Here is a 14,984-nt window from a genome sequence, read left to right as displayed (position 1 = left end):
CATATTGAGACCAGCGTTCGAGGTTTTTCAAATGCGTTTTGTTAGTTGAAGCTTGCAAAATGACATGCTCGTGACATCGATTTATTATTTAATCTTTTTTGCTAAAATTGAACGACGAGTGACACATTGGTTACTGACAAGACATGATAAAGACATGATAGCCAATGAAAAAATCTAGCCACTTTTTCTCCTTGCTGAAAAAAATTTTCTTTCGATACATGAGAATGGGTTTAAATGACACCGTTTTAAAGTTTTACCCTTAATGTTGGTAGGAATCACTTTCTATGGTATTTGAAATCGGTTGCAACACGCCCAAAGTAATTACTTCACTAATTTTGGTGATCGGAGAAAGAGATCAGGTTATGGTGATTGTTATCGGTATTTTCCAGTAGTCACAGCCATACTAGGTTTAGCTTCTCATCTTTCTGTTCACAAAATTGGTTCAAGACCTTTTTCTTATGATTGAATTAATATCAAAAAATAGTATCAACAATATATAAAAATAAATATAGCTTATCTGAATTGCAATACAAAACCGTGGGGTTTTCATACATCAACAAAGTGTTTGATCTCAAATATCTGGAAAAGGAATAATGGAGAATTCCATTTCAGTGGCATCCACAAGACGCTGCGACCATGTCATCGTACTGCTTCAAAATGACGTCGCCGCTATCGTCAAAGTAAAGCAGACTTATACTGTACAGTTTGTCGGGTACACAACACGGTTGGGGTATTTTCGCACCTGATTCTAGTTTCGGGCCAATGGCATTGACGATGCTCTGAACTGTGGCGTGGTTGGAAGGTCGGTGCATTTGACCTAACGGGAATGGACATTCGCCTTGACAGTAATACGCGTTGTATCCGCTAGGCGAAATAATCCAGCCTGACCATCCGATTTCGAAGAAGTCAACGTACAAAGGCAGCCGCTCGCAGTTTCGCCTTTGTGACCACATCGGCTGGTCGCCTACCATTCGGTTACGTAGTTTTTGATCGCGGCCTTGAGTTGTTATGTCAGTGTTTTCAGCTTGAGTTGAAGTTTGTCCAGGTGATCTTCTGTTGCGTGAAATGAAGTCTTTCTTTTCGGGAACCGATTCCATTAAACTGTCTGCCTGTTTATACTCTGAAATAAAAATGCATCATTCGCAAAGAGGTCATGGTCAAAAAGTCTATTGAACTTAGAAATGAATGGAAAAATAAGAAATCCCTAAATCGTGTTTCTCAAAATATTCCTCTGTAATCGATCTTCCCTTCTATTTTTTGTTTTTTTTTTTCGCTGAAATTTTGGTTTTTATATTCGATTTTGCTAAAGTTGGGTTTCTGATAACTTTTTTGCTGAAATTTGTTGGCTTTAAATTCAGTTTGTTAGAATTGGGTTTGTGATGTCTTTTGAACAGTTCATTATTGGGATTGTGGGTAGAAAAACATGCCTGCAAACTGTTTTTTATGCGTTCCCTCTTGACAAAACAACACCAACAGTGGACTGTGTTTAGACTTGGCCTGCGTAACAATTTCCATCTCAATTGAATCTTCGTCGACATCCTTTCCATCCAGTCCTTTTAATGCAATGTACAGTCCGAAGTTGTCATGTGGGTTGTCGATCCAGTACTGGACTGGGTTGTGCACGTGGAATATTTCCCACCCGGAGCCATGGGAGTTGACCGGGCGGGATTCGAGGAGCTCGAAAGTCTGAACTCCAGTTTTGAAGGAGATCGAGTAGAGACGCATCTGAAAGATCAAAAAGCTTTCAAAATGTGTTTGTTTTTAAAAGGCTATTGAAGAATCGGATGGCTACTAATTTTTCTATGAGATTCAGCACATCAATTTAATAAAAGTAATCAAGTTAGAGCAATTTTATTTTAATTGATTCCTAGTTGAGCTATTAGAGTTCGATATGTTAAGTTTTTAGTCATTAAAGGTTTCAAAAAAATTTCTTCGATTTTTTTTCATTTTTTTGGCAAATGAAACATTTATTTGCGAATGAAATGAAGACAAAAGATTAGAGAAAAAAATTTTTAAATTTGAAAGTTGAGACCATCATCAACTCACTTCTATGAATTTGTGATTGTCAGTTTCTTTCTTCTCTCCAGTGTCATTAGATGTCTTCTTCACATGTTTGTAGATGTGGAACTCTGCTCCTTGCATGGTTGGCGACTTCTGTTGTGACGAATCTTCATCGAAGTTCTTCTGAGGTGCCTTCATCTTACCAACGTCGAACCAGAAATGCTTCTCGTTTTCAAGACCTGTAAAATAATTGGTGGATGAGCTCAAAGAATACATGATTCATTTTGGGCTGCAACGTGCCATAATTTTTGATTAATAAAAACAAATAATTTTATTAAACAAATAATTTTTTATTGTGATTCAAGTGCGTGATTATGAAAGATAAAATGAATGTGCATTTTTAGATTTTATAGTGTTTTCTTACCTTTATTGTGGAAACTGCGCACTAATGTAGCATTGTATGGTTTTCCAGCCTTGGTCAGTCCGGACTGGATATCTGCAGTTTGTTGGTACAAATCGACCATGTACTCCGGAGCCATCTGATGATTACCCGGCTCATTCTTCCACAGAATCGCATCGTCCAACTCAAACACCTGGCGCAACTTCTCCTTCATCAGCAAAACTTGCTCAGCTGTTATTTCTTCACCCGATGAAATGGTAGTTTGTTCACTCTCGTCTTCAGGTAATCCGGAATTGACAGGGTCAATTTCTCGAATTACTCGTGAATTGATTGGTTTTTCAACAGGTAAAGTTAAAACAGGTTTATTATACTTGATAATTAGTACGCATAAAAAGTACAGCGAAAGAATATATTTGCGAGACATTGCGATTTTAGAACTTGGTGTTTTGTTAATTTGTAGCTAGACAGGTCGGCGCCAGAAAATGAAAATAATTAATAAAATTTTGTTGATTCAAATACACCAGAGTAGAATGAGTTTTCTGATTGGTAAATTTGCGTCTTTTTGACTAGCTCAAACCAGTCGCATTACCATACCTCAAACTTTTGACTAATAGTAGTACTACGATTCTACACGCCTGTCCTGTTGAGTTAAAGGCTGGAGACGGGAGAAAAGAGTCGCAAAGTACTTGCTAATCGTAAACTATTCCGTATCAGTGGAAAAGAAAGCCCAAAATTGAATCAAGAAAGTAAAAAGTAATGCTTATTAGTACTAATTTATTTTCTACACTGGAACTACTCTTAGAAATGAAGGAACACTTCAAAACGTATAAGAAATTGGATCTTGTTATTTATCCCCCCCTCCCCTCGCAATAGGGGGGAAATAGTTCACTAAGTCCAAAATTCGTATATGCGTAACTGTTCGATTCTTTCTTTAAATGGGGAGAGACTCGATACAAGGTACCATAGGAGGGAAATAGTTAAGAGATCCAAATAATTGTATAGACAACATTTTTCAAAAATAAAAAATTACAAAAAAAGCAAAAAATTCATCAAGGAATAGGTTCGCGCTAGTTAGATAGCGCGACTGAAATTTCGGAACCAAGATTTTTGGGTCTCACAAAATTGCGACGTGATCTGCGACGATTCCATTAGGGCTCAGAAGGTCGTGAACACAGTACTGTTGCTCGAGTTAAATGGCACGTCGTGAATGCATGCATAAGTGAAAAAATTGTTCCAAGAAATAAGTGAATGAATTTGCACAGCTCTTCTTATAATTTTGATTAGCTAGTACTTTTTCATCTTATAACCTTTGAGTCTTGATTAGGATCATTTAAAGTTCTGTTGGGTTTTGAATGTCTGTTGTTTCTCCTCCCTCGAACTCTCCGGGGGCTGATCGGAGCCTCCGATCTCTTTCTCGTACATGTCCACGAAGTCACTCCAAGAACAGTCGCCAATGCCTAAAACAAGTTAATGAAGTCATTTTTTTTGTCTACTAGGTCTTGTTTTAGTGTTTATTTTGTGTTTACCAATGTTTTAGATTACTTTAGCTATTTGTTGTCTAATTTATCTGAATTAAATTTAAAAAGTCTCAAAACCTTTGAAAAAACTTGTTTTTAAGATAAGCACATTTTAAGATACATCCCTTTAAAGAAAGGGAGCGACTTTCAAGCATGCTAAATTTGCAAAATTTCGGCCAATCAGAATGCAGCAAAATTTCTAGCGTTATTTTACTGTTTTTATGTAGAGGGGGAGGTTGTACAGTAGATGCAAGGTGTTTTATTTTCCGGTGGGTGATTATCGAGAAAACCTGGAGTGTGATTGATTGCTTAATGTTTTGGCAGAAAAGATGAACAAAAAAATTTGCATCACGTGTCCATGGTTTTTATTTGCTGATTTTGACGAAATATGCTTTGAGATGTTACGCAGCCAAAAAAAAGATCATGAAGTAGACTCGCCATAAAACAATCAGAAAAAAGTTTTAAAAAAAAACACATATTCGCAAGAATACTAATTAATTATTGATTTCGTACGTTCGTTTCTTATCTCGATTCTGATTGGTTGGTGAAGTCTACTTTTGGACCGCACTTCGCTCCTGGAGCACCATTACAAAAGAACGCTCCCAGTTCATCCGACTTTGAACACAATTTGCAATTGGAGAAAAATAAGTGGAGGAACTAGCTGGCATCAATTTTTAACACGACTGCTCGTATATCAGGGCAAATTACTGAATCATTTGACTGCCTTTTACCTGGTTTTGAAATTTTTCCGAGACATTTTTTAAACGAAGTATCAGTTTTAGGCGTTGATTCTGGTTACATAGCAATATTTAGACAACCGCGTATTCCTACTCGTCAGTAAGCAGACAAATACTGTATTAACTAATCAGAATCGAGACAAGGAAGAAAATAATAAGTATTAATTATTTATTTCGAACGTTTGCTTTCTCATCTCGATTCTGATTGGGTAATACAGTATTTGTCTGCTTGCTGACGAGTATGAACACGCGGTTGTCTAAATACAGACCGCACTCCCTCAATTATTAACTGATAAGTTTTGAAACGTATAATGTATATAAAGTTAATATGCCAATTATCTTGCCTCAAATCTATTTGGAAAACGATATTGTTTCGTCATGTATAAATAATTCGCATTAATTTTTTCCGCATCAAAGTATTAAGTGAGCAGTTGAAGCGAGTAACTTCTTTCAAAGCGAACATATCGCCAGGCGCGTCCAGAAAATTTGACCGATCTGAAACTCAGACAATTCAGTCCAAAATATACAAATACTTCAGCCACGGACATTTCAGCCAATATGACTAAAATTAAAATTTCTTCAAATATTTAATTGTGCAGTTGCGCCAACATAGGGTAGGACTCAACACGAAAATTAGAGTCAGTTATTTAGAGTCGCTACTTTAAAACGAGAATTAACTCCAATTCCGATGTTTTTGTATCTAACTTTTTTGAAAAACTGGCCGAAGTGTCTGCGACTAAATGGTCTCTGTATTTTTGGCTGAATTGTCTGAATTGTCTTTGGCTAAATTGTCTGTGCGCTCAATAATTCACCTAATCCAAATTTTGACAAATGACGATTATATTATGCTGAGTTGATTTTTTCTCCAGCCAAATTTTGGCTTTAATTTGGAACTAAAAATCAAATTGGGATAATAATGACGCTCTGAACTCAATCTTGAAAAAGGTATTCAGCCTGTGATCAAATGATGTAAAATAAGATGATTTTAAAACTACCTATTAGGCTAAATTTCGAAGATTAATGTGTGTTTAATTTCGTTCCTATAATGCGTAAGAGGCGAGGCGATTTAGTTTTAATCTGGATCAAAAATCATTCTAAACTGGTTTGAGGCAAACAATTTGGAAATTTTAATACATCATGGCTAGAAACTCATCTCGTCAATTTCTTCGTATTTTTCATAGCGTGTTAAGGTTTGTTTTTAAAAATCTTAAAGAAGAGTGGAAAAACTAACAAGACTGCTTGTATCAAGATGAATCATTGAATGTTCTGACTGACGTTTTAGGCATTGGGAGCAGTAAAAACATAAAACATATAAATATAATGAAAACAAATTTTTTTATAGAAGGTTTTTTGTGGAAATCATCACCCCACTCGCCAATAAAGCACAAACTGATAAATTTTGCTCCTGGTAACAAAATCATTATACAAATAAACTTCTTCAATAATTGTGGCCAGAATTTTAATACGGATTAAGTATCGGCTTATGCGCTAATGGGGCGAAATATACCACGCGTTAATTGTCCCAAACTGGGCAAAGTGACAATCTTCGAACCCCTATAACTTTACGAAAAACAATCACCGTTGAAATTTTGTTTTAAGTTTATGCTCAGAATCACAATAGCTTCTGAATAAGGTAAAAAGTTCTGTCAAAAATGGCTAGTTGAAAAATTGAAATTTGTCTGAAGATAAAAACAAAAGCCCTGAATGTTCAGACTGTCCTTTAATTTATATCAAATGGTTTTTGGAAAAATTTTTTGAAAACCTATAAATTTCGGACAATATCAAAGTTTTGAGTTGTACGAAATTAATACGACCAATTAGCTAGTCTCAATTCAATTTGGAATATTTTTGTTGCGCGGGATAATTCGCTACGCATAGATAATTTGCGTTACACTATTAGCATTATGAAAATTTCTTCATAGCGCTCATAATTTAGTCCAGAACATGGCCAATTAGGCAATGTTTAAACCCCCAAAACTTAACAAAAAATAATCGGAGGTGAAATACCATCTTACAATTGAAATCAAGCTCTCGGTTTCTTCAATGGGGTATGAAAAAACTTTAATGAAAGTGATTATTATTTCGATCGGTGAAAATTGACTGAATTAAAAAACACACCGAGCATAAATATTCCGTTTTCTTCGAAAGTCGGAATAAAAAAAAACACCGAGCACAAATATTCCGCTACTATCGTTACAAAAGTCGGTACAACAAGTGTGAAGAGATTTGTTCTTCATAATTTAAATAGTAACATTAAGCGTAGAGCCACAATTTTGAAAAATTAAAACGACAAAAAAAATTAAACAAGACTGCTCGTATCAGGGCGAAGCCCTGAATGTTCCGACTGCCTTTTGAGGTCTATAGCGCAGTAATATCATAAAAATAAATGTAAAAAAAAAAAATTTTAAATTTGAGACTTTTTGTGAAAGTCATCCCCCCACACGCCATATAAAGTACAAAGTGATAAGCTTCGCTCCTTGTAACAAATCAATTATGGCAAATAAGCTTCCTTCAGCCAATCTGGAAAGATTTCTTAGACGGATTTAAATCTTCGCTTTCGCGTGAATTGCGCGAAATATATCGCGCGCTAATTTCCCAAATTGGCCAAAATGGTAACCCTGAAACCCTCATAACTTTACAAAAAATATTTTGAATTTTTTCATGAAGCTTTCCATTCACACGTCTTGGTAAGTAAAATTGGTTTCAAAGACTCAATTTTGCTCTCAAAATGATACGAGCACTAATAATGGGTGGTCTGGTTCAATAATCCATACCTTTGGTTTTTGCAAGCTCTATGCATTTTTCCAAGTAATGTAGGGGATCACTTGGTTTTACGTACATCAGTCCCGTCAGAATTCCCTGAAAAAAGAACAAAGACGAAATTGCGTAATATATTTTTGCTACGAACCAAGATAAAAACGTTTGAACAGAACTGAAAACTAATCAACTTATGTGTCTAACCAAAGGTTTTTTAAGCCAAAGAGCCAGCGCACCTCCATACTTATCCGACCTACAAAGATTAGGTTGAATAAAAGGTTTAGGTGAGGTTTGAATTCGCAGGCTCACCTCAAAATTTATTTTTTTTTCGCCCTCGAAATCTCTCCTTGACTCTTTTCCCTTTTCCCCCACCTGCAAAGTTTTACAAGTATAACTTTTGTTCACATTGTATGATTGTAATAAAAATTGGTATACGGACTAAATAGGCTATGGCAAACATTTTTGGCCTCCATCATTAACCTTGTAAAACCACTCGTTACACCATAAAATTTTTGCCCGTGTGAAGTGGGGGGGGGGAGGAGTTGGAGGGGGTTGGAGGGGGTTGGAGGGGGGCACTCGGTGATTTCTTAATTAAGCAAAATGTTTAAGACGCTTCTTCTTTGACTGATCTACGAGGTCTTAATATAGTACAAAAGATACTTTAGTACACTCTGGGTGACAAAAGGCATGTTTTGAGAATTTCGTTCACAAAAAATTGCGTTCTTTAGAAGTTCAGGTGTTTTACTCGGTGGCCAGTCAATAAGCAGAATGGTCTTGGAGCAGAATGGTCCAAGAGCAGGAAAACACAAAAATATCAAATTTTATAAGCTTATGGGTAAATTAAGTATAAGAATTGTCAAGATTACCAAAGAAGCGATAGTTTATGCATAATTTGAATAATTTAATCGAGATTTTTTTTAAATTTAGTTTTTAAAAAAATTTATAAAATTGTTCAATTCATGCATATTTTATTCATTTTTTTGGTATTATTGACGATTATAACAATTGTTTTATCAATTAGCCCGTATTAATCAATAAAAGTGATATTTTTCTGTTTTTCTGCTCTTGGACCCATTCAGCTCTTGGACCATTCTGCTTTTTGCTCCGCCTCCGTTTTACTCACTTCAAATAAATACTGAATATCATTTTCTACTAAATACTGCTTCATGTCGTCACGAGAAGTAAAACTCTTTTCCCGGTCCATAATTAAATTTTCAGGTGTAAATTAATGTTTGTTAAATATTTAGAATAAAATTGAGAAGATTTTATTGAATATTTTATCAATAGCTTACGAGAATAGACAGCCGATTTGAACCTTAGCAGTCTGGCAGAATTTTTTTCGTCATTTTACACGGGACAAAATGATTGGATGGTAGTCAAAAATCCTCAAAAAATCATTATTTCTGTCCTTTTATTCTTGCTATTCAGGGGTGGATGGATCAGTCATGTTTATTGTTCACATCGAAGGAATTAAGAAATTAAACCATTGATCTGGAATCAAACACGCAGGTGCTACCTTTTTGGAACCTTCATAAAATTAGCAAACAAATATCAGTTTTCAATATGTACATTTTCTTTCTTCTTCCTGTGCACCATTTTGGTTAAATATTGTTTAATCATGAGTTAATTTTTGAACCACTTACAGATTTAAAACAGTTGAAACTTTCAAGGTGTTTATAATTTTTGGCAGGTATCGATTGCCACAAGAAAGCCAGGAAGGTTTCTTAATTCTTTGTTTATGCAATTCCTTTGTGCCTGGCAAATGTTTTTGATTGAAGTGGCTCGAAATGCTTTTGAAAATATTTGAGCAATTTGACACCAATCTGACTAGTTGGCGGGCACATGTTTAAAACGACCTCTTTTGTTCGCTAAAGGGAATTCGATATTGATCACGTGGTGTGCATGGAGTATACCATGTGAGAGCGTGTATGCCATGCCTCTCAACATCCGCTAAGCAGCTTGGCAACCCATAAAATGACCAGCAATAACTAACGTGGCCAATAAAAAGCTTGATTGGGCGAAAGTTTGTTGCAAAATGATGCAACCATGTGATATCCAGAACAAAAGAATTCACCGTAAAATCCTAAGCAAATCAGTCTGATCAACAGTAGCGTGCCGAGCAACCTAGCGTAAGAGCAACCCCCCTCCCCCTTCCCTCACTTATGGCTGCCAAAAGAAAAACTTTCTAAAGGCGCTTCCGGTGCCAATTAAAACTAAATATGAGACAGGAGCGCGCGTCAGAAAAAGGCAATTTTTTGGTCAAAATTTTTTAAAAAGGTGCAAAATGTCATTTTTAGCCTTTTTTTTAAAAAAAACTTTGACTTTGGAAAGTCAAATTGGTCGACCTAAAAAAAAACTGACAAGTTTTCCAAAACACGCCCCCTCCGAAAATTTTCTGTGCACGCCACTGCTGATCAATTATCAATTTTTGGAATTTTGTAAAAGCAAAATAGTAATGAAATGAAGAATACAGTGCTAGGGAGACAGGAAACATGACCAAGATTTTCAGAAGCCCAACCAACAGTTTCATCACTTCATTTTTTTGTAAGCAATTTTGTTCTTTCAGTACATTGCAGCAACTTCATTGAAAAAATTCAAGTTTGAATAATCTAAAATAACTTGATTTTGTCAAATTATACATTAAGTAGCCGTAAAATTGTTCGGACCATTATCAAAGAGTGGAACGGAACAGTGGTATATTTTCATGCTGGAGGGACTGAAGGATGGCTAAGTTGTCAAAATCTGCGAAAGTCCCTATTTGCTGAATGGTTCACACAGAAACCAAAAAAAGCAAAACAAAACTGCTCGAATCAGGGCGAAGCCCTGAATGTTCCGACTGCCTTTTAAGGTCTATGGAGCAGTAATAACATGGAAAAAAATGTATAAAAAAGAAAATAAAACGAAAAAAATTTTGTAAAAAAATTTGATATTTTTTTGTGAAAATCATCCCCCCACACGCCATTTAAAGTACAAAGTGACAAATTTTTCTTCTAGAAACAAAACAATGATGGCAAATAAGCTTCCTTCAACCAATTTTAAACGATTTCGAAGACGGATTAAATCTTCGCTTACGCGTTAATAGCGCGAAATAGATCGCGCTCTAATTGCCCCAAATTGGCCAAAATGGCAATATTTAAACCCCCATAACTTAACGAAAAAAGATAACAGCTGATATATCTTTCGATTTTAAGCTCAGGACAACAATACCTTTTGAATGATATTTAAAAAATTCCGCGTCGGCAATGGCTAGTTAAAAAGTTGAAATATGTCTGAAGAAAAAACCCACCCTGAGCACAAATATTCCGTCACTTTCTTTACGAAAGTCGGAACAATAAACAAAATGCAAGGAAAAAATTTTCCCATTGGCCTGCTCCACTGTATTTTTATGACCGCCTGCTCCACTCAGTTCTGGTTGCCAAATTTTTTCGATGGGTTCCGCCTTTGGCTCTATTTTACGACACCCATTTTGTTTGAATTAACCCAAAACTTGTATATAGGCGCGATAGGTAATAATAAACACTAAAATTGCGGGGAGCGTGCCCCGAAATAATGGATCATTTTAGTCAGATTTTTCAAAAAGTGCTCAAAACATCATTTAGTTTGCTCAAATGCCAATACTCAGGAGTTGCTGAAATCTGTCCCCCTTTGTACTATTTTGCGATATCCATTTTGGTGACGGACCCTTAAAGCTTTCAAAAGGCGCCTTCGGCCTGTTTTTTGAAAAATTTGCCTGCCGCGCAGAAAATTTTGCCAATATAGGGTTTTTATAGTGATTTGGGAGAGCTCAGAAAATCCATTTGGTCGACCTAAAGGGTCGAGAAAATTTTCAAAAATTGTATGAAAACCCGCCCCACCTCCAGAAATTACTAGATATACAACTGGTTAAAACTGTGAAAAAATTGTCAATAAAAATTTTTCGAATTATGGGAAAAAAATTACCGATTATTTTGGAAACCGCGAAATTAATTGAGTTACTTTTTGAGGTTTTCCCGACCATTTAAACGGCCGTCCTTATAGTCATACGTATGTTTGGTACCGCAAATTGGGAAAGACTATATTATTGGGAAACAAGGGAAGTTGCGCGGAAAAAATGTATTTTTTGGGGAAAAGAACCTGTTTCCCTAAAAAACTTGTTCAAGTTATACGCGACGATTATTACAAACTACGTCCTTTCTGGTTACTCGCCTAGCAAATTGCCCAGCTGGTCCTCTGCATTCTTCTCTTCTACTTGCTAATATATTCTATATCATCGATTTTGTTTGCTGCTTTTGAGTTCGATGACCTGATGAATTTGGTTTGGACTGCTTTTTATCCCAAAAGTGGAGTGGACAAATGAAGACGTGAAGACTGTAAAAATCTCATAATTTCTATACACTGGCCTTATTTCATCAGCACAATTAATCCTGAGGCATTCAGGAGACAACTCAACTAGCCCCAAAAGCCGAAAGATAGATAGCAAAAAAATTTCAGCCCTAAGAAGACTTTCTTTAAATTACTTTGCAAAAAATCAAAAGAAACCTGCATTATGCTTTATGATCCACAGTTAGCTTCCTACAAATTAAAAGCAACAGTCAGCTTCCGCGAATGATAATGTTTTGTGGCATGAATTAATTGTTAATTCTATAAGTAAAAATGTTCGCAATTTTTTTCAAAGTTTGTCCGCCTTGCATTTGAATCAATTTTAAAATAATTATCGAAACCGAATAAGTGCAATAATTTATTGTCACAGAGAAGGGATAGACAATATTCTCCAAACTTAATAGGAACCTGCCCTTGAACTTGCTTTAGACCATTGCTTCTCAAAAAAATGCAGAAGATAAAACCTTTCAAAAACAATATCAAGCTATGCATCAAATGCTCTTATCGAAGTCAAAACTGTAACCGTTATTTTAAGGCACAGCTGAAAGTTGAAAACTATACAGGAAAAAGTTTAAAAAAAACATGGCAAAAATCAACGCAAAGACTTCAAAACCAAATGTCTGTTGCTCACAAGTTGTCTTTCGTTGCTTCCTGTTGCTCAAAGGGTTGTCTGTTTTTCAGAGTTGTCACTCGTTATATGACGGCTACCGCCCATCTCCGCTTACCTCGAACGTCTTCTCGTCTCCGCCAGCAATGTTGTCTGATCCTGAAATCAAGATCAACCTTCTTACACAAGCTAGAATGAAGCTTGAACGGAATTTGTCATAAACGATGAGTGCATACTTGAGGCCATTGATAGGAAATACGGCACTGTTAACATCGAAAAGTGGCTTCACAGCTCTAAAGAATCGTTAAAAAAATGTAACGAAGAAACATAAAACCAATGAACTTCCTACTAAAGACCGACACCGCCTTGGCATCAAACAGACCTTCTCCGACTTTGAAAACTATATCTTCAACCTCTACCACAACATCAAACAAAAGTCACGTCGAATCTTCGATGTACTTATCTGCGTCAACTACTTCAAGCCAAAGAAGTCAATAGCTGAAAATCGCAAAATACGCCGTGAAAAATTAGAGCAGCAAAATCAGGTTAAATTTTTCTGGAAGCAGCAGAAAACTTAAATGAAACTGGAAGAAAAGTTCAAGGAAAATCGAATTAAATTGACTGCAGCTACTTTAACCTAAAATGCGATTCTTGAAGACAGGAAAGAGAAAGCAAGTTCTTCAAACTGACCCGAGAGGAGTCTCGCCGGGAGTCAAATGAAAACTGGGTTAAACGAGCAACAGAAGAAACTCAGTCGGCACAAAAACCGAATCTTGACCGAGTGTTGCTGGTTTCTGGTAAAACTCAATTTTCAATATATCATTCCAACCGTCGATATCTCTCTCGCCTCGTCAGTTTGATGAATTTTCTACCAAAGTCAGAAATCCGTTCCATTCTAAATCCGAGAATGATATAATCCAAACAAAGAACACTAAAATGATTCCGCACCTTTAAAAAACGTCCTTTTTCTTCTATTGTGCCGCTCGTTGATTTCAATCAAACCGCGAAAACTAGACAGAGTCCACTTCTAGCTCAACCGTCGTCTAAGTTTGGTTTTTGAAATGTACCAAAACTGAATTTCGATTAACTGAGTTCAAACTTTCCATTTACCAGTGGTGGAAGCGTCTTTTGCAGCCAGAGTCTGAGTACATTTAAATGCTGCTCAACCAATTTCCGGATACCCGAGTTAGAGGTTACAATTAATGAAACTTAAACGCCAACAATGACGTTGATCGAAACGATCCGCGCAATCCGCAAAAAAAAAACAAATGAAAATCCTTAACCCTCGAAGAAGACCTCGCAAAGATCTTTTCCATGAACCGTAAAGATCCGCTACCAGAATGGAAATTGTATCGGTATAATGGCAATTTTTCAAATTGGCACGGTTGGTCAAATTTGTAAGCACTTTCGACTCTGACCGTTTAAGTGATGACATCAAGTTGACTTACTTGAAAACTTACTGTGACTGAGAAAGCCAAAAAAGCCGTCGCTGAAATTGGATTTTCCGGTGAAATGTTTAAAAATGCCTTGAATACTCCTGTTCGCTATTTTGCTAACCATAACTAATATTTAAAGCTCATCTTGAAAAGTTTAAATTTGTTCACCACCATTAAAGATTCATAATTCTAGCCGCATTATAAATTTCGCTTCTATCATCTCAGATGTTGCTGGTATGTAAGGTCACTATCCTAGACCAAGGATTTGGAAGGTGTTGTTTTGCTGTACCAAGTACTAGGTAAACTGCCACCAAACTTGAACGAATCAGGGCTCTTCACACACTGAAAACGAGTCTTTACTATTCTTCTTGGCTGCTCCAGAGCAATTACTGATTGGCAAAAAGAAGATGGTGCATAAGCGCATGCAAGCTTACACGCCAGAGAATCGAAATCAGGAAAATCCAGCCAAAGAAGTCCTGTCTGAAACCTTCACGAAAATTTTGTCAACCAAGTGAAAATTATCTGACAAAAAACCTTCTTAACAGTATCCGTCCTGTGTTGTTTGCTATTTGATTCTCAAGAGTCTTCATAGAAAAAACTGCTACTCAAAGAGCAAATTACAGCTGAGCAGAAAATATGTTTTTCTTGTCTGCAATTTGACTTTGTTTTTCGAAAATTTCCAAAACCTAGAAAGTGTAGTAAACTTGATTGCAACAACTCTCACAACGTCCTCCTTCCCTTCACAGAGCCGAAAAATTTTACCCCGCAAAATACTCAGCAAAGTAACCACCAGTACGATAAACTTTTTCGCATTCGGCTATACTTGTGGTAGAGAAACTTAAAGATAATTGTGCCACGTCCATTTTTCGCGTCAAAGGTCTTCTTCAAATTGTTGAATTGAAGTTCTTCAACTACAAAACCAGTCAGTACGATTGTTTTTTGTGATTCAGCGTGTAGTCACTCATATATTTTTGCCCATTTTGCTGAAAAACTCAACTTGTTGATAAAAAGTTGAACTCATCTGCCAAAAATGCATACTTATAATGTCTGAACCAGAAGAGCACTCTCAACAAACTCTGCAACAGATCGAGTCCTACCGAAAGTGACTGGTTCTAAACGACACCATGACTTTTCAACTCATTTTTTCAAACCCACCTCATCATTCCAGTT

The 14,984-nt window shown here is 36.2% G+C and overlaps 2 protein-coding genes across 4 annotated transcripts in view; both read right to left on the bottom strand.

The window, feature by feature from the left end:
• LOC134842977 (isocitrate dehydrogenase [NAD] subunit gamma, mitochondrial-like) overlaps nucleotides 1-14,984 on the bottom strand; it is a 342,547-nt gene that overhangs the window by 122,970 nt on the left and 204,593 nt on the right. The gene's annotated exons all lie outside the window — the stretch shown is intronic.
• Nucleotides 494-8,851, bottom strand: LOC134841743 (bone morphogenetic protein 7-like). Its single transcript, XM_063857782.1, has 7 exons — nucleotides 8,536-8,851; nucleotides 7,430-7,514; nucleotides 3,709-3,858; nucleotides 2,426-3,056; nucleotides 2,047-2,240; nucleotides 1,428-1,725; nucleotides 494-1,120 (listed from the first exon to the last, which is right to left on the bottom strand). Exons 4-7 carry the CDS (start codon nucleotides 2,823-2,825, stop codon nucleotides 609-611), a joined length of 1,404 nt encoding a protein of 467 aa, XP_063713852.1. The 5' UTR covers nucleotides 2,826-3,056; nucleotides 3,709-3,858; nucleotides 7,430-7,514; nucleotides 8,536-8,851; the 3' UTR covers nucleotides 494-608.

Source organism: Symsagittifera roscoffensis, chromosome 3 (genome assembly GCF_963678635.1).
Source record: "Symsagittifera roscoffensis chromosome 3, txSymRosc1.1, whole genome shotgun sequence".
NCBI lineage: Eukaryota > Metazoa > Xenacoelomorpha > Acoela > Convolutidae > Symsagittifera > Symsagittifera roscoffensis.
This window is presented reverse-complemented; position numbering and strand designations above follow the sequence as displayed.

Coding starts and splice junctions, on each gene's coding strand:
- LOC134841743 (XM_063857782.1), bottom strand. CDS start 2,825: ATGTCTCGCAAATATATTCTTTCGCTGTACTTTTTATGCGTACTAATT. Junction 2,241..2,425: donor GCGCAGTTTCCACAATAAAG/GTAAGAAAACAC, acceptor ATTATTTTACAG/GTCTTGAAAACGAGAAGCAT. Junction 1,121..1,427: donor GCATAAAAAACAGTTTGCAG/GCATGTTTTTCT, acceptor TTTTTATTTCAG/AGTATAAACAGGCAGACAGT.